Here is a 22,875-nt window from a genome sequence, read left to right as displayed (position 1 = left end):
TCTTGCTATAGTTTAGAGTATAATTATTACCTATACAATCGGCATTCTAAAAAAAACATGGTTAATGCAGTCAGTTGTTTAGTCCTTTAGAAATTATTGTTTAGCACCAATATCACAGAGAATGAATTGCTTCTCGCTAAACCTAGAAAGACAGACCAAGTACAGTGAATGGATGAATAGAGGTCAACAATAAAAGTTATTTAGAATTGCCTTTCATAACACTCAAGGTCACTTTGCAAAGGTTACAGTTTTTTTGCAAATGTATTCAAGCCCTTCCAGGAATTTTCCATTTTGTTGTTTTCCAATAATGACGCATTAATTTGGGATTTCAATTAATTGATGATCACAAAGTAGTTCATTAATTGGGAAGATTGAGAAAAATGTTACACTTTTTTTTTTTTTTCAAAAAGAACATTTGAAAAGTGTGCATGTGTTTTCAGTCCCCATTTCTCAGATATCTCACAACAAAAATCCAGCGTAAGCCCTCAGAAGTCACTGAAGTAGTAGTCTAACTATGTGTGAGATAATGTTAGTAAATACAGCTGCTCTGTGAAATCCTCAGAGGTTTGTCAGAGATCATTAGTGAACACGCAGCATCATCACAACCAAGGAACACAGCTGGCAGGCCAGGAATAAATTAATAGAGCGGTTTAATGCAGAGTTTGGTTATAAAACTATATTTCAAGCTTTTAACGTCTTATAGCACCGATCAATCCCTTTTCTGAAACAACTGCATTCCTAGCAAAATTAAACAGTCCAAGAAATTATAGTATCAAGTAATAATTTTGGGAGCGGTTTTTAACCTAGTGCAATGGGGGGAAAAAATTGTATATCAGTACAAAGAGAATCTTGAATTAAATCAGGGAACCACTTAAGAAGGTCATAGTAACTCTGAACCAACTGCAGATACCGAGGCTCAGGTGCCGGCAACTGTTGATGGTACTTCTGTTAATCATGTTCTCCAAAAAGCTGGCCTTAGTTGGAAGAAAAAATGCTAAAGGGAAGTTTCTATTCAGCAATCGCATGGAACCTGGTTATCATGGATAGAGCTAAACACAGGGCAACAATGGAGGAAAACTAATTAAAGGCTTTAAAAAACTTGAAAGTGGTTGCAGAACTTTACATTCCTGGAATTACAGATAGAGCTACAATGGCATGGCTTAGATCAAAGCATTCACCGCAAGATTGTACAGTTTGTACCTTAATACAGTGAAGACAGTGGTTCTTAAGCTTTTTTGAGGTACCGAACCCACCAGTTTCATATGCGGATTCACTGAACCCTTCTGTAGTGATAAATAAAATATGATCCCCCCCCCCCCAAATTCAAGACATAGGGGTGCCCCAACCAGAGTCTAATTGGGTCAACCCATGATAACTAAGTCTTAAAAGATAGAGTCTCTGAGAACAGTTCTTCAAAATATAGTCAGTGTTTTCAGCAAAGTTGAGCTGACTGTCCAGGAACGACCCAAATTTGCCACAGTTTCAACAGGTTGGCCATCGAGAGAAACTGGAACCACTTGTTTTGTCTAGATTATTTAATTAGCTCTACATTTTTAAGATAATGAAAAATGTATAATAAATAATAAAGACTTTGCGGTATTCTGATTTAGTAATGTAATTATATTAGTTGCGTTACCACCCCCACACCACTAGAGGCAGTAGCAACCCCGAAAAGATACGACTAAGGAGCAGATTTAAAAGTACACCGAAAGCTACAGAATTTGGTAAAAACGGTGAGCTTTGCTGAAGTAATTAAAGACAAGTTCAAATCCATGCTGAGAGTGGAGCTCCTTCAATCAGTGCTCCTCCGCAGCACTGATTGGCTAAGCAATGTAACGTGATCCTTTGCAGCAAGTGATGGCAAAGCGGGGCGTCACGACTTTACACAAGTGTGTATTTACCTCCGCGGCAGAGGCTACGTCGAACCCCTGGGGTTCGACAGAACCCAGGTTAAGAACCACTGCGTTAAGAACACGCAACATGAAAATGGATTTTTACAGATACTCTTCATCCATTCTTGAGCCATTTTAAGAGAGGAATCAGCATATATCCAAGTCTAGAGGATCTACAAAAACTGCTTCTATAAAGTATTTAGTTATAAAAAATCAACTATAAATAGACTGCTGCAGTGTCTTAAACGAAATGTCCTTTCCCTCCCCCTTCATATTTGGGCATGTGAAACAAATGGAATGAATTATTTGCAAGGCAATGTATTTGAATAGGTAAAAAAAATAAATACAGTAGTCTAAGTGAAGTGTAATTCCTTTGGGCAGACCTCCTTATTGATGGCTCCTCTGCCATTTAAGTTATTATTGTGCTAGATAGATCTTCTCTTTTGAACATTTACCATCTTAGCCTGTTGAAATTGTATGCATTTGTTACGAATACCATAGAGCCATGTCTGTGAAAGAAATGTGCTCAAACACAATGCAAATGATCGACTAAAAGACAGCATAAATTAAATATTAAATAAAATATGTTCATCTGAGACTACTTTGGGGGGAAAAGTCATTCCACTTAATTTATTTCCTGAGAAACTTAAGAGAACTTGCGCTACTTTGTCCACAGTCTCTAATGGCTAGCTCAATCCCCGCAGCTCTGAATCCATCCAAACTTTCTTCTCCGAAATGTTTTTCATGTCTCACACACCTGCATGGATTACCAGGTACTAAGACAGCAGGCATAAAAACAAGATGACAAGAAAAACAATCATCTGAGAATTACTTACAACTGAAATAAATATTTTCTTTAAGAAGAAGAAAAAAAAAAGCAAATGAGAAGAAAAGAGCCACAAATTAAGCATGGACATGGTTAATCCCTGGTTAGGCACACAAGCAAATTCGGCATTTGTTGTCCCAGCTTTATTCGAGGCTTTTATCATTTGAGGGAAGGCACATCAGGCCATTTGTCAATTCTAACTTGCAGCTGGAAAACATGTTGTGACACACACGCACACACACACAAACAAAATAATATTATCTTTTGGTTGCAAGTAAAGCAAAAAAATTGTAATGACAATACACTACTGGGAGGATGACGAGTGGATGGGGTTTCAGCATGACATCACAAGCAGCAGCATAAGGATAATATCATCTCGAGTCAGAGTATATCCATCACAGTGCTGTTGACTCCTGGGGGCATGTCTCAGCGAAGAAAAAAACAAAAAAAGTCGACAGTAGCCACTAAGCCGTCACTTTCCAGATCTTCATATCTGGTTGACATCTTCCAAAAGATGCTAATGTGCAAGTGCTTGAACTCTGACAACATTAATATATTTAGGCAACTTGTTGCATTGTTGGAAAAAATAAAAACGGAAGGTGATGTGAAGTCAAATAAAAGCGGCAGACATCACCAGATTATCCCCTCCTCAAAAACGCAGAGAAAAGAACTAAACACTGCAGCACTTACTCTAATGACCCCTCCTTGTTTTTATTCTCAATCGTAATTTTTAAATCAGTAATTAAAGAAAAGAACAAAAACAAACAAAAAAAAGTTCTAATTGAGAGCAATTGCCATCTGATTTTTCATTAAAGACGTTGAATAGGCTCTGCAAGCGGGTCTCCACCCAGCAATTACAATCAGGTCAATACCAATATCCAGGTAAAGCCTCACATCCACCTCTCGCAGCTGATTTTCATAAACACAGTCTGGTCAATAATCCCCTCATCATCTCTTTCATTACAAAGCCTCTGTCAGACAAATGCCAATCAATGGCTCAGCCTGGTGGTTGGCACTGATGGAGGTCAGGGTTGACTATGAAGCTTGTACGTGGTTGGGTCCATTGGGTAATACTATAATGCTGCAAAGGTCAAAGCAACTTAGTTGGTATTAATAAGTTTCATGATTAAATTGAAACATGAGAAGAAATAAATTGTCTTACAATGGCTACTGGGCGTGCAAATTGAAAAAGGAAACAAAAGGGAAAGGGCATTTTAAAAGAGGATTAAAGCTTGTGTGTTGATGCAGTATAGTGAACACGGAAGGCGTGCTTCGCACTGCCTGTCTTAAACTTCCTTACATTTGTATTTATTTTTAGGATAAAGCCACAAAAGTCGGTGTATTTCAGTGGGATTGTATAATATATTTCAGTGAGATTTTATGTGATAGAACAAGAAAAAGGTAATTAAAATAAACAAAAATACAAATTACTAACGGCACACGTATTATCTACCAATTTGTATTTTTGTTAGCACGTGCACCAAACAAATACAGCCTTGTTTTAAATGTCTTAATTTATACATAATGTTTATGTGAAACTTTAAAAAGTGACACCAAAATAAAACGGAGAAGATTCCCAGCTATCACTAAACTACTATTTTGGAACATTAAGGTTTCTCATGCGCTACGGATAAATAAGGGTAGATCGAACCAGAACGTTTTCGCTTTCAACAGCAATAAGCTAACAGTTCGTTCTGCACCTGCCTGAATTACTCACCTTAAGTAAACAAAAGCGAAATGTAAATATCACCGGTACTGAAGGAAAGATGTCCCACCAAATTAGCCCGAACTCTTCACATGAAAGGGATGGTCAGTGGGAGGAATCTCCGCTAATGAGGGAACTTCCGAACAGCTGCTCATGCTACATTCCGGTGCAGCTGGTAAGCTAGGCTGATGCAACCTGAAAACAACTCCAATGTGGTTTTAGAAAAAAAAAACTCTATTTAAAAATTCTAAACATGAACATTGATAGTTTTCAAGTGGCTATTCTCATCTACCAATACAAACTTTTGCTCTGACTACTGACTTACTCACTAATGAAAATCCAACCAAATGGAATCATGTCTATTTTTTCCACTTTAAGATTTTTTTTTTAAAACGACGAAATCAGATTAATTTCAGAAATCTGTTTGCTGTTGACTAAAGACAATAAATACATTTTATTTATTTTTCTTGATTAATATACATACCAAGCCAATATTTGCAGGTATCTTTACATCCCTATTGAAAATGCATCCCTCAAATCTCAGATTTTCATTTCTGGGTAGATACTTTCCTTTAAAATTACATATACACAACAGTGTTGACTGGTGCATAATATCAGTGCCAACAAAATGCATAGAAATTTCAAACACATCAAAAAAAAAAAGTTTTGCAAGGCACTTTTTAATAATAGGATAACAGCTTATCAACTAGAAAATTTCTCAAGAAATTTAAATGAGGCCTGCTAAAGTGTGCCCGTTGGATTAGAACCCAGCGTTCTGATGCTAAAAATTAGCATTAATGCTAAAATAAGCTACAGTGTATTCAATAGCAAAATTCAATTGCAAAAGTAAAAATCATTTGTTTACTTCATGGCACTTCGTTACCAGAAAACACGCTCATCTCTTAGCAACAGATTAACAAACAATGTTGTTCAAAAAGCAAAGGATTACTTCTGCTCTTTTGAAATACTACTTATCTTACACTACTGGCTATTTAACAAGAATTGTGCAGTTGGTGAATTTGGCAGAAAAGTGAAAATGTTGTGTTTTCTTTTTGTCACTGGTGGTAAATATATCAAAGTAAAAATCTGATTTATACTTCGTAACAGTTTGTTACTAAAAAAGCTCATCTCTTTACACCAAATTAATAACAAATAGTATTATTGTTTATAAAACATAAGTTATTTTGAAATACTGCTTATCTGCTTAGACACAAGAAAATTACAGTTGTAATTTTATTGCAAAAGTAAAATTCTGCTAATTTACTTCGTGGCACTTCGTTACCAGAAAACGTGCTCATCTCTTAGCAACAGATTAACAACAAATATTGTTATTGTTCAAAAAACATAAGGATTTTAGCCTTATTTTAGCCTTGCTTTCCAAGTGACCTGAAAGGAATATTGAGGCTTTTATTTTTGAAATTCTCAGTAAGCTTAATTTTAAAAAGGCCTCACTAATCCCTTGTGTGACAGTGGATGGGTTAAACCAGTCATATAATGCCCAAAACAGCAAATACCTGCTGTGAAAAAAAGGAAGGGTTTTATTTTGTTGGGTATGTGTTGCTCTTATTTTGACAGTCCAAAGTGGCTGTCAGTTTAGGTGCATCAAGTTTCATAGTCATGGAACTTACTTCCTTTGCTCTTCTGCCATCTTGTCTGTGCTAAGTGTTCCTGTAGTAAGGTGGCATCTCTGTAGCTCTAACTGGAAGCTCTGCTCTCCTCTCCAGGAACTCAGTGTTCCTCCATCTCTGTAGTTTTCTACATCTCTGCTCCCTCTGTTTTCTATTGCTATGGCAATTAATCCTCTCTGAAAACGGTCATGTGTGAGTGAGACACAGTAGGGCAGACAAAATTCTGGTTCTGCTCAAGTTGATAAAAATCGAGGGCCTCTCTGTAAACCCCTTTCGGTTTGAGTTCTACATTACCTATCTGAGCTCACTTAACATGTGTTTATGTTTGAGCTGGAGACCACGCTCCTAATTGGCAACAATAACAAGAGTGCTGCATTACATCTTCATAACTTCAGTCTTTGCCCTGAAAGTATTTCACCATCAAAGGATGAGAAGCGAGGTAACTGAGGCTCTGTAATTCTTGCCATTCTTTGAAAGCCAAGAGCCTTTGATTAAGTAGATCCTTCACTTCCAGCCCTGGTTGAATTATTTAAGCCTCGCCCAAGGTGCATTATGAAATTAACTGCTGGGAGTCTGTGACCTACTCTAAAGCTCCTCAGTGTAAATCTGCTGGGAAAAGCCCATCCAGCAGTTGACCCCGCTGACAAACCATAAAGCCCCCCCATAAAGAGACTGCTGGCCGTGCTGTTTTAGCCCCTGCTAGACCACCAGCAAAGTAGGAGGTTACAGTTTCTTGGCTCATGTTTGCACAGGTGTGTCATTATGAATATGGAGTAGCACCATAAACGCTGCTTCAGCAATTAAGGTAATTGCTGTCTTATTTCAGTGTTTAATATTTTATCCCGCCGCATGTTTTTGTGGTCCCGTTTACTTGGCGCTCACCGCAATGTTGTTTATGCCCGACGTCTGTGGACGTTCAACAGATATGTTGTGCAGCGCCCAGCCCACTGTGTCGCTGGCAGCGTCCGCTTTGCTCCAGCCGTGTCTGGTGCGCGTGCTGCCAAGTGAGCGTACAGAGAGACGGTGTCACCTTGCTCGGGCAGAACTCCAGGACTTTACCTGTACATGCACTGTGCGCGCAAGGCTTTGTGTGGCTGCTATTGTTTGCTTTGCAGAGACAGTTGTTTAGCAGCGGGCGTACAGAGCAGAGCTAGTGCGCCCTGACAGTTTGATAAATCGGCGGTCACTGTTGCTGCACTAAGGCGGGAAAGAGGAGGAAACAGACAGGAAGAGAGTAAAGGACAGCGAAACAGACAGGGCTTTGGGAGGGGGGTAGAGAGGAGTAGAGGCCGATGGTAAGTATGGGCATGTGAAGAAAGAGATTTGGAGGATCTAATGCGTGTAGGGAAAAAGTTAGCAAGTAGTGCTGGAATGTGAGAAAGGACATGTCAGGGCAGTAAGAGATAATGCAGCAGAGAATGAAGGTGACTGAATAGGGAAAGGTTGGATGGGATTAGAGTCTTTGAAGGTGTGACATTAATGAGGCGCCACTAAATCAGCACTGTTTGCAAAAAATATGAGTTTATGAATATTAGCGGACTAATGTTCATAATTTTTTTTGTGTGACTGTACTTGTGTAGGGCCCCTTAAAAGTATTAATACAAGTTAAGGGTTTTCACATTGTTAAGCCAAGCCCTGTTTCAACACTCGGTTGTCTTTGGTGTTGGTTTTGCACCACAGAAGGCATTTGGCATGCTTCTCAAAAAGTTCAGATCTGGTTTAGTTTTAATCATTCAAATGTTTTCCGTATCACCTACATGACTAGTGCTATAGTAGAAACTACAAGTAGGACTTCTTATGGCTTTCTTCTTGCCACTCTTTCATATACTAGATTTATAGAGTCCACAATAAATAACAGACAGCTTCTCTGTCCTAAGCAAAGATTCTCTGCAACTCCCCCCAAAGCTACGATGGTCCTTTTGACCGATTCTCTGATTACTGGGATACCCTTTCTATTCTTGGATGGTGAGCATTACTGAGAGCTGGACTGTATTTACTAAAAAGGTGCCTTCTGAAGGCAATTGGTTTCACTATAATTTAATTTAAGGGCAACAGGTAAAATAGGGTAAAAAGAAGCTGGATACAAATATGCATCTCATTTTGCACAAAAACAAAACATTGACCATTTATGCCATTCCTTCCACGTCACAGTAATGCACTACTTTGTCGGTCTATCACATATTAAATCTTGATTAAAGGTTTGCAGTTGTTAAATAGCAAAATGCAGAAAAGATCGAGAGCTTAAAAAAAATAATTTAAGAGGCACCATGTGTGCAGAAAGTCTTTACCCTGGGAAACCATAATGTCTGACAGGTGTAGGCCTGCATCCACTGCAGAGACTGTGAAAGGAAAGACATTTCATCATGACAAACATAATCCTAACATCTTATTCTCTTAATACCAAAATGGTATTTCGGTATTAAGAAATACCAAAGAAAAGATTCTGTCTTTTCCTTTTGATTCGTTATCCCTCTCTGTCTCTGATTTGTCCACTCGTCAGTGATTCCAGTTTGCCGCTGAACAAAAAGGCGACGATGTTAAGAGCCTCCTGCGCTTTCGGTCAATAAGAAAAGTGGCTTATGCTGTGCAGGACGAACATGTGAAGGGAATAACAAAAGTCGACTGTTTGAAGTTAGGATTTAAAAAAAAAAAAAGTTATAGCCCTGTGGACAAAAAAAAATATAAAGTCTGGGGCTTTGTTATTAGGAGTAAGTCTACCGTCTGGAATCGGCGAGGATTACGTTAAAAATGAAAAGCTGTTGCAAAAGAAGCCGTTTTGTTGGAGTTGCCATTGTGCGCAGAACAGACGACATGTTTCACCATTAAATTAGAACTCTATTATAAGTCTCCGTATTGCACAGAAAAACTGCATTCAGCTCTTTTTTCTTCATAAAAGAATGCATATATGCAGTCCACAGGGGGCAATGTTCGTGGAAAATAAGCACCTCATATGAGCAGATGTGGATTACTTGCTGGCCTAATAAGTGGGTCCCCATAGGGTTTATAGAGCAACAACAAAGCTATTCACTGTTACTTACAGCCTGCCCCATGAGTAAACTTCAAACAACCAAATGCTGGGTTTTTATGCCTGTTTGTGTGCGTGTGTGTGTGAGAGTACACACTTGTGTGTGTGAGCGTACCAGTAACTACCTCCTTGGTGGGTAGATAAACCCCTCCACCTCATAGATCGTCCCAGCACCACTATTTGTCTCCTGAGGTGTCAGCGCATATCCCCGCCTTGACCGCATCATAACCAAATTAACCTCGAGATGGCCACCATTAAAATGGAAATGGGCAAGCTTAGCTATCTTGCGCGCCTCCCTGCATTAGGATAATGTCCTGGCCTATGACGACATTGGCTGCCATTCCAAACAAGCCAAATGTAGTGGAAGGGGCTGGAGATTGGCTTTGTTCTGCATTGTGTTCTCTTAAGCAGTTTTTTTTTTTCTTTTCTTTTTTTTTTTCTCACAGTGCATTCTTGTAAAGGTTGAGGTTTAAAAAGCAGAGGCTATAATAGCTTCAGCTTAGATAGTAAGGGTAAAAGTAAGGGTAAAAGCCTTTTTTATTTCACAAATAAATCAAAAGATTCACAGATTACAAAGTGTGTTTTAAGGAATTTGAACTCAGAGTAGAGCGATCCGTTTTTAGCTATTCTCTGCTGGTTGTCTAATTGTCGGTGCGTTAAATGACATAAAAGAATTGAAACAAAGCTTTTTGTGAAATAAAACCTATGTTCTGCTGAGTCTTTGCTCACTGTACAATGATACAGACCAGGTCTGATCCGTCAATGCATGTTAGAGTTTGAACAAGAAGTAAACAAATGTAGTCCAGACAGTAAAAACAAAACAAAAAAAAAACCTAGCCTAGCACAGATGGGTATGAAGCTAAGCTTGATCACAGTCCAAAGTTTATGTTTAGCTATTTATGGCACTCGCCCAATGCTAGCAAACCATTTCTATCTTGTCTATCACTCACACAGTTTCTTCTCTTTAGCTGGTAACAAACCCAGCTTGTACTTGCTAGCTTTTACTAGCTAGCTTACGTTTCCTTTCTTACTTTAAAATAAGAGTTTTGAACATAGATTAATAAGCACGTCACTCTTAAAACGTTATGCTAAGTGCTGAGGTCACTAGTTGTCAAATTGTGGCTCAACCACTGGTACTGAATGATGTAAACCCCAAGACAAATATTTATATATAGAATATGTGACATGTTTAAATTCATAATGGACATAAGGACATTTTAGAGTGACCCAGTTAACCTATCTATCAGTGCCCAAACAGAACCCATAAGTGTACGGAGAGAACATACTGAGAGTGGAGTCCAGAACCTTGTTGCTGCAAGGCAACAGTGCTACCAACTACACTACTGACACCAGGATCAGAACTCTGATTCTGATCCTGATGTCAGAATCAGGATCTGACATGCAGTTTATAGAAGCCCCCCAAAAATTAAAAGTGAAACTCTTGTCAAACTGCATGCTTAATCTGTCTGTTACTTGAAGAAATTAGTATTTACTGAGATGCCACTTGTCCTCACAAGTTGGAGACCCCACTGGTTTAGACTGACACAGCAAATAGATAGATAGCACTTTGTGGGTCAGAATTAACTTTGACATGTAATATTATGTCCTCGGCATGGCTTCTCGCATAGAACCCTTCTTAAATGGAAGAAAAAGAGTTTGCATTTTCATGAGGATAAACATTCTTGGATGCCTATTCATGTCCAAAAATGGGGCAGGAAAATGTGGAAGAAAGCGATGAAACCAAGTGGCGCATCCGTTCCAAAATGATGTAATGCCTTTTTTTTTTTGACTTCCTGGTTCAAGGATTATCTTTTATTTTTAATTATTGTTGATTTATTATTAATGCTTGTATGACTGGCCGCAGACTGCCGTGATACACAGAAGTTGTAGTCTGCACTTAGCAGTGGATTGCAGTCTGTCTCCGCAGAATGAGCAAATTTAACAAGAAACCAGTGTTTCAGTATTCAATATAAACCCACATTTAGCCAAGGAAACATCTGTGTGATCTAGTTGGTACAACAGTTGAGAAATCTATACAGACGACAACAGATCAGACGTTTTAGCCCACATGGGGCCGCACGACACCAGAAGCAGCGTTGCGCAGCTCCTCTGCTGCTGTTGCATGTTTATGACCGCATCTCGGCGTCACACGGGCACTAACGTTACAATAATTATGAACTCATAAATGTTTTGCTGGGCCCATCGGACTAGCATGATGACACATAAAGTTTTCCATTTCCCTCCGTCTGATGGAGTCAGTGGGAAAGAAGGAGCACTGCAACAAGCCTTTTAAGGAACAGACGGATGTGGTGCTTTTACGTCTCATCTCCACGCCTCAGTGCCTCCCGACTCGAGAGTTAACGTTCGGACAGAGGGCTGACACAGTTGGCTCTGCTGGGAGACTCAATGGTTTTGCATTTCAGTTCAGTTAGTCTCTTAGTTAAATTATGACTTGACCCGAGTTAGTAGGTTAAACAGGTTCATTTAACACACACGGGGTAACTTTTAATGCAACCTCTTTGAAATCAGTGATTGTAGGGGTGAGGCAAATGACACCTTTTTTTTTTTCTGGGAAAAAAACCCCAAAATAAACTTGGTACAGTTTGCTTAAATTGAACTTAAATTACATTCTTTTAAATCAGAAAAAAACAAACAAACAAAAAAAACACGTTTAGATGGCATTCCGCTCCAGAAAGCGTCAAAGAAAGACACAGCGCAAGTTCCAGCAAAAAAAAAAAAAAAAAAAAAAAGCAGACAGAGCTGACACTCAATAAGTACTCAGCAGACACTCAGACAAACATATATAAAGCTGTAAATAAGGGAACATGTGTATACTGCTCCGTGCCGACAGCGCAGATGTCCCAGTTATGACATCCACAGTCTCTTGAATTTCTTTCGAGGATCTGATGATGCCTATGGCAACACATACATGCGCATGGAGCTTAAAAAAGTATGCTTCGATCTGGTAGGAGAGCTCATATGTGTGGTGTGGAAAAGCAAGCAACAACCCACACACGTAGATTATTCCCATAGATTTGAGGCTCAGAATGCTCACACACACACACACACACACTCACACACACATGAGAAGCAGGGAGAAATACACATTTTGCATGAATGTATGCTCACACTCTTGTCTGTTATCAGGGACTGGTGAAAAGAGCACAATGGAGCATGTGTTCTCCCAGACAGAGGAAGCGAAGGGAGGAGCGGGGCAGTTTCCTTCCAGCTGGGTCATATTTAACCCGGGGTACTGTCGCTCCTGCCAAAGAGACATCCAAGGCGTCCAATTCTATCCCCACAGATGACAAAAAAAAACAAAAAAACAATCGTTACACTAAAATAAACTTTTTTTGTGTGTGGGGGGCGAGGGGGGAGTTTTCTTATTTGCATGAAAATGTTTAACTAGGCCTACATTAGCCGAGGTTTCGAGTTAATCAATAGACGGTAGCTCATTCAGAGTCAAAGATACTCTTCTTCTTGAGGCGCCTCTCTTTGTGCATAGCTTCTATTCAGCCCGAGTAGAAACGAGCCTTCCACAAAATAATACGATGAGACTAAAGGCTTGGTGAAACGCATATGTCTGATCTTTAGCATTTCGTTTCAGGCAAGCCCTGGATTATCTACTGATAAAGGGAAGATGAGTAAAGAAAAAAAATGGTGCTTGTTGTTCCCATGACAACACTATACAGGCGGATACAAAAGGCAAGACCATTAATTTATCCTTACTCAAGTCTGCTTAATGTGCAAATTTAGCTTTTCACACACAAACCCACCACCCGGGTGTGCATGCAGCCTTACAATGCGCTACTCAGATGTCTGAAATCATTTCTTCCCTTTCCCTCTGCCCCCTCTTCCTGCCTTCTTGATGCTTGTAAGCACAATTGTGTGTGACACTGACGTGTGAAACAGCGAAAGTCAATTATCACCTCATTTTCATTCTTCTCACATGCCAGAGCAGAGCTCCTGGAGTTTGCTCCCGTTTTGGAAAAAACAAAAAAAAAACAGCCACATGCAACCTCCCACAAGTTTGCGCCTAAAATTACACCAGAAATCAGTCTAAACCAATAGAGCCGCGCGTTTAACGTGTGACGCCGATGAGCGGTTAAAGCGAAAGATCATAACGTGAGCATGTGCTCCTTGTTTGACGAGCTTGAATTAAAGCCAGAGCGTGTAAGCACCGATCCAAAGGTCAGGCTGTGACTGTCCCAGCAGGGCAATTCCATCAATCACATAGAGTCGGATGAGCAGGCGATCAATCTGAGTTACTTCTCGCAATGGTACACTTTAACCTTTCAACTCAGATTCAACCATGCCCCCCAGGGGGAGGCTTGACTGTCAGCTTTGGGAAGCACAGTTGCAAGTGATGAGTTTCACATGTAATTATATTGCTTCTGCTACATGTGTGGTTACAGGCACTTTGCATTCCCACATGCATGTCCATGTTGGATGTGGAGCAAGCATTCATCAATTATTCACCCTTTGGGGAAGATAATAATAATAATAATAATAAAACAAGTAAACTTTTTGCCAGAGTCAGAAACGTAAGGCTCAATTAGCTTAGAAACGTGTAGTTTGTACTTTCAATAATCTATCAGCTTGAGCCTAATTCATGCCAGGTACAACACAGGATATGGTTTCAAATATCCACCGCAGTTCAGAGTTTCAGTAAATTCAATTTCTCTTTCTCCTGAAATATGCATCAGTACTTTAAAGTCAAAAGACTCAAAGGCACGCTCTGTTTAAACCTGTTCAAATGTCTCTGTTTTCATAAATGCTGGTCATCCATGCTAGTTCTACGGCATCCTTTGATATTCAGGTTTCTTCCTATTCCATTCAATGCATTTTAAAATCAATACTAAATCAAGGAAGCTTTTCAACACAAATCGTATTCCTTTTACTAATCAACAAAATAAATATCTATGTCTGCCAATCAATCAATTAACCAAGCAGTGAATCGTACCCAAAACTTGGCAGGATAACATGATTTATGGTAAATATAAAGAAGAGACAAACAAAAATAAACTACTACTGAACTACTGAGCTGACAAAAGGCATTATCTAGCAAAAATAATAAGTGAATATCAATACGTTTCTTTTTTTTCATACAGCAACCTTCTGCTAGTCTGTATCGAGTGTGTTCTTTAGTTTTCAGGATTGGTGTAGATACTTCGTGTGCAACCAGAATCCATCGTAAGCAACAGGTCTTCAACACAACATACCCAAGGAATGGATTTTCTAGTAGTTGGCTTCGGATTTTCAGAGGTAGCTGTTTTTTAATGTACCTACTCTTATTATTATAGAGCCATGTTTAGTGGGCAGGTGAACCCATGCTTTAAACAAAGACACTAGTGTCGTAAAATCAGGTTAAACTGAGCCAAACACAAGATCCTCGGTGATTAACCCCAGTAGCTACAAACTAAATGTTTGCCATAGCAGTTTCGCACATAAAGGATGACAACTATTCAAGAGCTACACTCTTTTTTTAAATTATCACCCATATGTGCACCTTATTAAACCTTTTTAAAAGTTTTTTTTTTTTTTTTAAAGAAAGCCATATTAACACACATATAAAGTATAGTTTTTGTTACATTTTTATTTTATTACCTGGAGTCTGAATGACTGGCTGTGCCTCTCAGTGTTATGAATGTTGGTCATTACCAGCTGCTGCATCGAGCTCTAAGCGCAAATATTTACAAAGCCATTACCGGCGCAGATGCAGATGTATAATTAGTACTCTGGGCAGACTTTTGGTCGCAGCAACAGTCATGCTGGCTTACTAAATTTAAGTACTCACATAAATAGGTAAATTATTACATGGCATTCGAAGGTTGAGGCGTCTTCATGAACCCATTGACTTGCATGTAAGTGTTGTTTTTTTTTTTTTTTTGGGATGACAGATAAGGGTTGAGCATGCTTCAGTGAAACTCGGATACACTCAGAGATATGACATGGCTGTCATGAATTTTAAATCAACAGACGTTACTGTCAACACGAAACAAAATAGTGAATAAAGACAAGAGTAGAAATCTGAAAGAGACTGGTTTGACGTGGATGTGTTTTAATTAGTGACGTAGGAAGAATTATTATTGTGATGTTTAAGAGATGGACATGTGTCCTATTAGTTGGGAAATATATCTGTTCCCAAATTACAATGCTTGTTCCTCAAAATGCTGTTGTTCTGAATACATTAAAACACATAATTCATAACCATTGGATTAAAAAGACAATTTGTAATTTTTAGGTCATTTTCATTTGGCGTCCAAAATTACAGTGAACACCCATCAATGTCGGCTAGAACAAATGACTAAGCTTTTATGCGTTTTATTCCTAGTTATTAAATCCTTTTCCATCAGTAGCCTTCCAAACTGAGCATCGTTAAATCTTCGGCTTGCCTTCTGCAAGTCTAAAATCTGAACTTGAACAAATCTCAAAATAGTCTTCCCCAGTGTGGGAGTATAAGTCGCCTCCCACACACCCTCGACGCTTCTCTCCACATGATGACTCTACCTTGTTCCCAGAAAAAAGGGCCAGTGACAGACTGCCTATACGGCAAATGGTGAAAAAGGCAGAAGCGGGGGAAGAAAAAGACAAGGACAAGGTACCTCCTTCCCGATATCTAATCTTCAATCTCTCGGATCACTGGTGTCTGATAAGAGCAGTGTAATTCGAGAAACTAAAGGAACGCTGCAAGTTAAATTTCTGTCGTTACAAGACGGACGGGTCATCTGTGTCTATCTTTTGCTTTTCAGGGGATTTACAGTAGCTGCTCCATGCTTTCTCGCTCCCCACAGCTCACTCACAAACTATGCAGACATCCATATAGGAATCCTTGACAAAGTTGCCTAAAGCTTATAAAAACTACATCATTTTTTTTTATTGCGGTATCAATAAAACTCAATACTCAAATATCATATTTGAGTATTTCGTGTCAAAACATTAGTTTTTCAAAATCGCAAGTGACAAAACAATTGATTAGAAATAAACCTGCATGAAGCATTTTCTTCATTTTATGCTTTATTTTGGAACAGCGGTCAAAGGTACTAGGAACCTAAAATATCCAAACCACGAACTTATGACTCTGAGGCACAGAAAAATGACATGACAGATTTATTTCTTTTAGCCACTGGTCGAGTTCTTATATCAATACTCTGTTTCATTCATGGTGGAGGCTCTATGATCCTGTGGGACTGGTTCTCCTTCAAAAGGCCTTGTTTGAGTGCAAGTCATCAGAAACCCCATTTAAAATCCCAGGAAGTTTCTTGGTTGTTTCAGCAGGATGACGACCCAAAACATACGAGCAAGTCAATAATTACCACTGGAAGATATGTACTTAATTTTAAAGTGGATCTTTGTTTTGCTACATTGTTAAACATTACCATACAGTACTGCAATACAAGATGAATTAATGAACACAACTCTAAGAGTGGCACCAAAAATGGTGCCTGAAAGTAAAAACTGTTATCGATTTTCACACAATTTCCCTCATACTTTTAAGCACAATTCTCAAAAGTATTCCACTGAGCAGCCGGCACATTTAATGCAGGTGAGACGTTAATATGCTGTAATAGGAGGTGTTTAACAGAAAGGCTCGGACGTGAGTTGTATCTGGTTACTGTGAAGCTGAACAACAGCAAGAACAATGCAGCGGGGCTCCTTCTGCCTTCCTCGGGGGGAATAAACGAAGCTGCCAAAATCCAAATTTATTAATTTACTCTTAAGCTCGGGGGCATAGTGAAAATTATAGCCTATGTATGTGTCTCTCCAACAAAGACTTCCTCTAGTTGTGTTAGATTTGAAGGAACTGTCTTTACAACAGATGCCTGCAGACGTATAAATATTTTCGGTTCACGTGATTGGAGTAAACTTAAAGAAGGGTAACATCAAACTTTAGCGAATCGTTTCTCTTTCTTTTTTTATGACTGTAAATCTTTTGTTTCATTTCATCTTTTCTTGTGACGTAGTTGGATGTTTGGCTGTATTTTATCTCGGTGGGCGACTGCATGTGCGTGAAATTATGTGTGTGCACCGATGTGGGGCTGTGATCGGCGTGACGAAGCGCGGCGACAGAGCTCGGACCATCTGGAGACAGATGACAGCATGAATCACCAGAGCGATACGACGAAGGAGGGAGCAGCAACCTGGAGGGACGAGGGGCCAACGAACAAGAAGAAGGAACGCGCCGTCACATCGGCTGGCGGATAGGTAAACTAAGGCGAGGAAATCCAAAAGCTTTGTGGGTTCTCTTACAGATTGTTTTTTTTTTTTTTTTCATAGCTCACAACCTCCATGTCGACAGTTTCATCTAATCACTCTCGGAATAAATGGAGGCGGCAACTCACAAAGTCATCCAACCACACGCATACATGTGCCCACAAGCTTACTTACAAGCTGTTAGTTGTTAAAATAGGTGTCTGCTTGTTGCCTGATAAGAAAATAAGCTCCCCAGATAGATGATTTACCCAGAAAGGGAGATGGGGGTGAAAAAATAGAGGTCAAATTAATGCTCAGCTGCCGGAAGATTGTCACCCATCTACAACAACATCTGCCCTTTTTTCCCCATCTCTGTGTGTATCCTCACATAGTAACACATCTTTATGATCAATATCTTTATCAATGGATGACTTTGGCTCTTTTGCTAAAGCACAGAAACGATGACAAGGCGGCATTACCCATCTTGTTATCACCAGGGATAGCACTCCTTTTTTCCTCAGCCACAATTTATGTAGAAGTATTGGGAAAAGTAGATCATAGGTTTGCATGAATTATAAGAGCTGATAAGAAGTGAAGACACCTAAATCACTGTGTTCATGAGATTTAAGCCGCTGTTAATGGTGCTGGTCAGAAATTCACTTCCACTGTTAAATATCATACATAAATTTTGGGAAGAATAAAAAAAACAACCCACAAATATTGGAGTAACTGGGCACAAAAGTTAGAATTAAATGTGCAAGTCATGCAGGATTGAAATTATACATAAATTACAGGCTTGAATACATATAAAAATCCACATTAATGCTTTAAAACTGCATCTTTACAAAAGAGTTTTGTACTCCTCAACAATATTAAGACGTGACTTTACATTTATAATGCGGGATGTCAGGGCAAGTGGAGAATCTGATTTGCCACGAGAAGGTCTTGCTTTGGAGATGCATGGTCACACCTCAGTTTTGCATAAAATGAGTCCCATTGTTTTTTTTTTTTCTTTCTTTTTTTTGTTGACAGTCATGTTTTGGGATGTAGAGGGGGAACCAATGGTAAATGGACTGAAGTTATAAACAGCTTTTCTAGTCATACTGACTGCTCAACGAGCTTTCACCCATTCACACGCGTCTGTAGACCAATACACAGATAACTTGGGTGAGAGTGTCTTGACACTATCTGGACCTGCAGCCTTGACAAGTGCCAGGAGTCATCTACTCTATCCACTGGGCCACAGTCACCCGATGCGAGAGTCCCACACCGGGCCTTTTCCTTCTACTCTTCTGTTTGAAATCCACCAAAGTTGCGAGCTGCATTCCACTCTGGAAATACAATAGTTTGGATAAACCACTAATAGACCGAAATTAATTTATTATTTATGTCAAGATGAGTCGATGTAAACTCCATGCTGATACTACTGCTTCAACAAACATGCATTAGGCAGCATTTAACTCCCCCCAGAGAAGATTTTTGTTCAATATGCATTTAAAAAAAATGGTGTTACCTTACTTCTGAACATCAAATGAATGATGAAATAAGATCCAGATGTACATATCTATTATTTTTTTCTGGTTCAGAAGTTATATAGTTACCTAAAGTCATTTTTAAAAAAAAGCGTTTTAGGTCATTTTTTAAAAGATTTTCCCTTTGAAAATAAAGCCAATGACATCTAAAACAGCCATAAATAGATCTTTATGAGTGTTATTGGATTTTTAAGAAGCATAAACAACATATTGAGAACATTCCCTCCTAAAACCCCCTTAACCTTACTTAAATTATTAAATACAACAACGACAGTTTAACTACTCCAGAGATGATGTACCTCCTGTTTTGTTACTTAAATCGTTTCAATTTCGCCGCTGTTCGTTGCAAAACAACAACAACAACAACAACAACAAAACATATGATCTAAAAAGCTTATCCACTAACTCGCTGACTATGTTTTTGACTGAATATAACAGAAAAAAAAATTTGCTCTTTGCGACGGATTCACTTCCGCTGCAGCCACATTACGTGTCAGCTGCTGCTGCTGCTGCTGCTGCTGCTGCTGCTGCTGCGGACTCTGTTGCTTGAGGAACTGTCCGCGGTGCTGATCTGAACTTTTCTAATCTGTGCGGCGGATTCTGCTGCGTCCTGTCGCTCTCCGGGGTGTTGAAAATGTCAGCCACCTTCGGACACTCCCGGAACTCGCTGCTGGTTAAACTAATTAGCAAATTCAGATAGCCTCAAATACAGGAGACACTTGAATGTGCTAACAGGACTTAAACAGCCGTGTAAGCGAGCTAGCTAGCAAGCTAGCAGGCGGCCACCCACAGAATTAGAAAGTAAGTAGAAAACTGTCCCAAGCATCCAGACCCTCAACAAAATCAACCGAACTTCCATAATAATGGCAACATAGCGTTTTACGGTTAATCACAGGTGGGGGGTAGGCCTACAGGACGTGATCTGGCGTAAACCAACGTTATGACAAATGAAGTTGGAGATAGAAAGTAAAAAAATATGCATCACACAGGAGGAGACACGTCACCCTCAACCTATTCCCTTCCCTTTCACTCTACTGTTAAACGAATGGAAGGTTATTTGACTTTTTTTTTTTTTGATGGATGGGGGGGAGTTATCTGGGCCAGCTTCAAACAATATAGTGTCAACGCACTTTCTTGAAGAAACTGAGTTGACACTTTTAGAAGAGAAGGAAGCAATGAAAGGAGGAATAGTTAATAAATGCAAGCAGGGATAAAAAATGGGAGGGGGAGATTGGGATTCAATGTGATTTTGGTACATTTTTTTTTCAGTTGTAGGACATAAAACAAAAAAAAATCTTGCTTTGGCTTTAATAAAAGTGACCAGGAAAGGTCCCATCCTGTTCCCTCTCAGCGAGGCTCTGGTGCCGCTCAATGGGGGGAAGGGGCAACTGCTGGTGGCTGCAGCAGCACCGCCAGACCTCATCAGCACCGGGAAGACGGTGAAACATAAAAGCCGGTTTACTGCCGCTACTCAAAGCACACGTTACAAGTCTCTTTCGCTCTCCAGACTAAAAAAAAAAAGAAAAGAAAAAAAAAGAAAAAGAAAAAAAAGGTGTGTAATAAGTTGGAGTCGATTTATTGGCTGAAACCCCGGTAGAGAGTGGAGCCAATAAAAGCTCCGTAGGTACAAATAAAACGATATTACGTGGAATGGGATTTACTCAAGTCGAGGGAAAATGTGTTGCTCTCACCGGGAGTGAGCTTAGCTTCAACAGTACAGGTGAGGTGTTGGACCAAAACGTGGGAGATAATGTGCGCAGACTGGAAACTGGAACTGAAAGGTTCCAGTTTCTACCCCCACCTCCTCCCTCCAACTCATCTGGCCAATTCAAGCTGCCCAAGCTAAAGGTTAGGAGAGTCAAACTCATATTGTGGCACTGTTCTTAACATTTCTTGTTTGTTTTTCTTTTTTCTTTTTGCTAAAAATAGGTGCTCGTTCATTGGTGCAGAGCCAAGACAGAGATAGAGCGGCTGTCTTTCTCTCTGCCAAAACAGATCCCCACTCGGGAGAACCATTGCGGTTCTTCCCCCTAAGGAGATTTTAAATAACATCGTGAGTTGTTCTTTTTTTTCTTCTTCTTCTTGATGCAGATGAGCATCACCTTGAAGGGAGCCCACTCAGCAAGTAGAAGTATACATGAACGGGAAGAATGGCAATCTGTTGAATGCTCGAACTCGTGCTGCTTCAAGGTTTGTGATAATTGCGCACGCACAAGAGCGCAGGACGACCCGACCTGGACAGACAGAGGCTGAAAAAAACTCTTTGCAACACCAATGCTACTTTAGAGAGAAGACAGCACAAAAAGAGTAAGATTTATCTACGCACTCTCTCCCTCACACACACACACACGCACACAAGCTCTCGGACTCTGAACAGCATAATAATCAGCCTTCTTCTTGCCCAGCTCAACGGATTTCCTCATGAGGGAAAAAATGCATGCTGCCCCACCGCTGTGTCTCTCTCTTTTTTTCTTTTTTTTTTTTTTTTTTACCACGAGAAGAGAGATTAAAAAAAAAAGAAAGAAGAACCTTCCCCAAAACAAGCATCCAGTTTCTTAATGGAACCAGAATCCGATGAGTCAAGGATGTCGACTCCTGAGGATCTGCTGCCACCAAAATAGCCAACCTCCAGCAGCTAGCTAGCTTTTTCAGAACTTTACGTGGTGGAACAAACAGCGAGACCACACCGAGACCGATCCCTGTAAAACGCAGTTTTTTTTCTTTTTTTTTTTTAAGACGTTTCTGTGGCGTATTGGTTGCGTGATTTGCATTCAGTCATGGACCGATGAGGTAGAGTGAGCGGTGGAGTGTGCGGGGGTAAAGCCTGCTGCATTTATTTATTTTATTTTTTACACGTCTTCAGCTGAAAAGATTGTGGGGGGCTGGGGGGGAATTGTGAAGGGAGAGAAAACTCACCCTCAACTGTGGCGACCAGCATCAGCAGCCCCATGTAGAAGAGCAGCAGCCGGCTCCGACAACAGCGCGCCTGAGCTTTCATCAGAGCTACTAAAATCCCAATGCCATCATCTCCCTTTCTGCACACGGATTCCGCTCTCCTTCCAAGTCCCGGTGCTCCGTCCCGATCCCGATTTGAAGTGGCGGTCATGGCAGGGGCTCTCTCACACACACTCTCTCTCTTTTTTCTTTTTTCTGGCAGGCACGATGAGTTCTCAGATGCTCAGAAAAGGGAGATTCACTCGGTGTCGGAGCTGAGAAAAATCCCAATGCATGGAGGAGGCTCGGATCTCACAGCTGGACTGAACCATGTCATGCGGGGGACCGAAAGGGGTTCGGAGTCTCTCTCTGATAAGATAGATTTCACACCTAAAAGGCAAACCGTAGGGTGGTGGTGGGGGTCGGTGGATGGGGGGCCGGGGGGAGGACAGAGAGAGAGAGACAGAGAGGGAGAGAGAGAGAGAGAAAGAGAGAGAGAGAATTGGCCAGTGATTTACCCACCACCTCCAAAATGAAATTAATAAATAAGATCACGAAAATCTCTCCTCCGTTCCAGAAATGTAACTGATGGTACCCAAATCCAATATAGCTCGCTTCTCTTTCTCTCTCAATTTCTCTCGTTCCTCCTTTTTTTTAATCTATACATTGGGTTGATTTTACTTCCAGTAAATCCACGTTTGAGCTCGTCATTAGACAGAGATTCATAAAAAGCGCCCCGTCCAGGGAGACCTTATCCAATGATCCAAGAAAAGAAGAAGAAGAAGAAGAAAAAAACACAAAACAAACAAAAAAACAAAACAAAAAAAGAAAACCTCTTTCCTCGACGGCTTGGAGAAGTTTTCGAGCCCGCAGCCTTTGGAGCGTGTTCAGTCAGTGATCGGAGGATGCGGTAGGTCTGTCTGTGGTAATCCCAGCATCTATCGCAGCGAGCGGCCACGAAGCGTCGTCTCGGGGTCTGCGCGACGCCAAGATTCAGACTGCAGACCTGCTCTCCACTCTGCGCGCCTCTATCTCTCCTCGGTGTCTGCCCACCCGCCTCTTCCCTTCTCTCTTTCTCTCTCTCTCTCTCCCTCCCCCCTTCTCTCTCTCTCTCCCTCCCTCCTTCCCTTTTTCTCTCTC

General features: G+C 40.3%; 1 protein-coding gene and 1 long non-coding RNA gene across 2 annotated transcripts in view; one reads left to right on the top strand and one right to left on the bottom strand.

Annotated features, from left to right (window-relative positions):
- csmd2 (CUB and Sushi multiple domains 2) overlaps positions 1 to 21,959 on the bottom strand; it is a 240,351-nt gene extending 218,392 nt beyond the window's left edge. The window contains exon 1 of the mRNA XM_016675164.1: positions 21,718 to 21,959. Coding sequence (XP_016530650.1) covers positions 21,718 to 21,907 — 190 coding nt within the window. The 5' untranslated portion in view covers positions 21,908 to 21,959. The remainder of the gene's footprint in view (positions 1 to 21,717) is intronic.
- On the top strand, positions 19,304 to 22,521 carry LOC107837046 (uncharacterized). The gene is made up of 2 exons (XR_001663022.1): positions 19,304 to 21,108; positions 21,959 to 22,521. It is a non-coding gene; the product is annotated as an uncharacterized LOC107837046 (long non-coding RNA).
- Positions 22,522 to 22,875: the final 354 nt, after the last annotated feature.

The sequence above is a fragment of the Poecilia formosa genome, unplaced genomic scaffold (assembly GCF_000485575.1).
Source record: "Poecilia formosa unplaced genomic scaffold, Poecilia_formosa-5.1.2 Scaffold107, whole genome shotgun sequence".
In the NCBI taxonomy this organism is placed as follows: Eukaryota; Metazoa; Chordata; class Actinopteri; order Cyprinodontiformes; family Poeciliidae; genus Poecilia; species Poecilia formosa.
The sequence above is the reverse complement of the archived record's forward strand: the minus strand, read 5'-3'. Positions and strand labels throughout refer to the sequence as shown.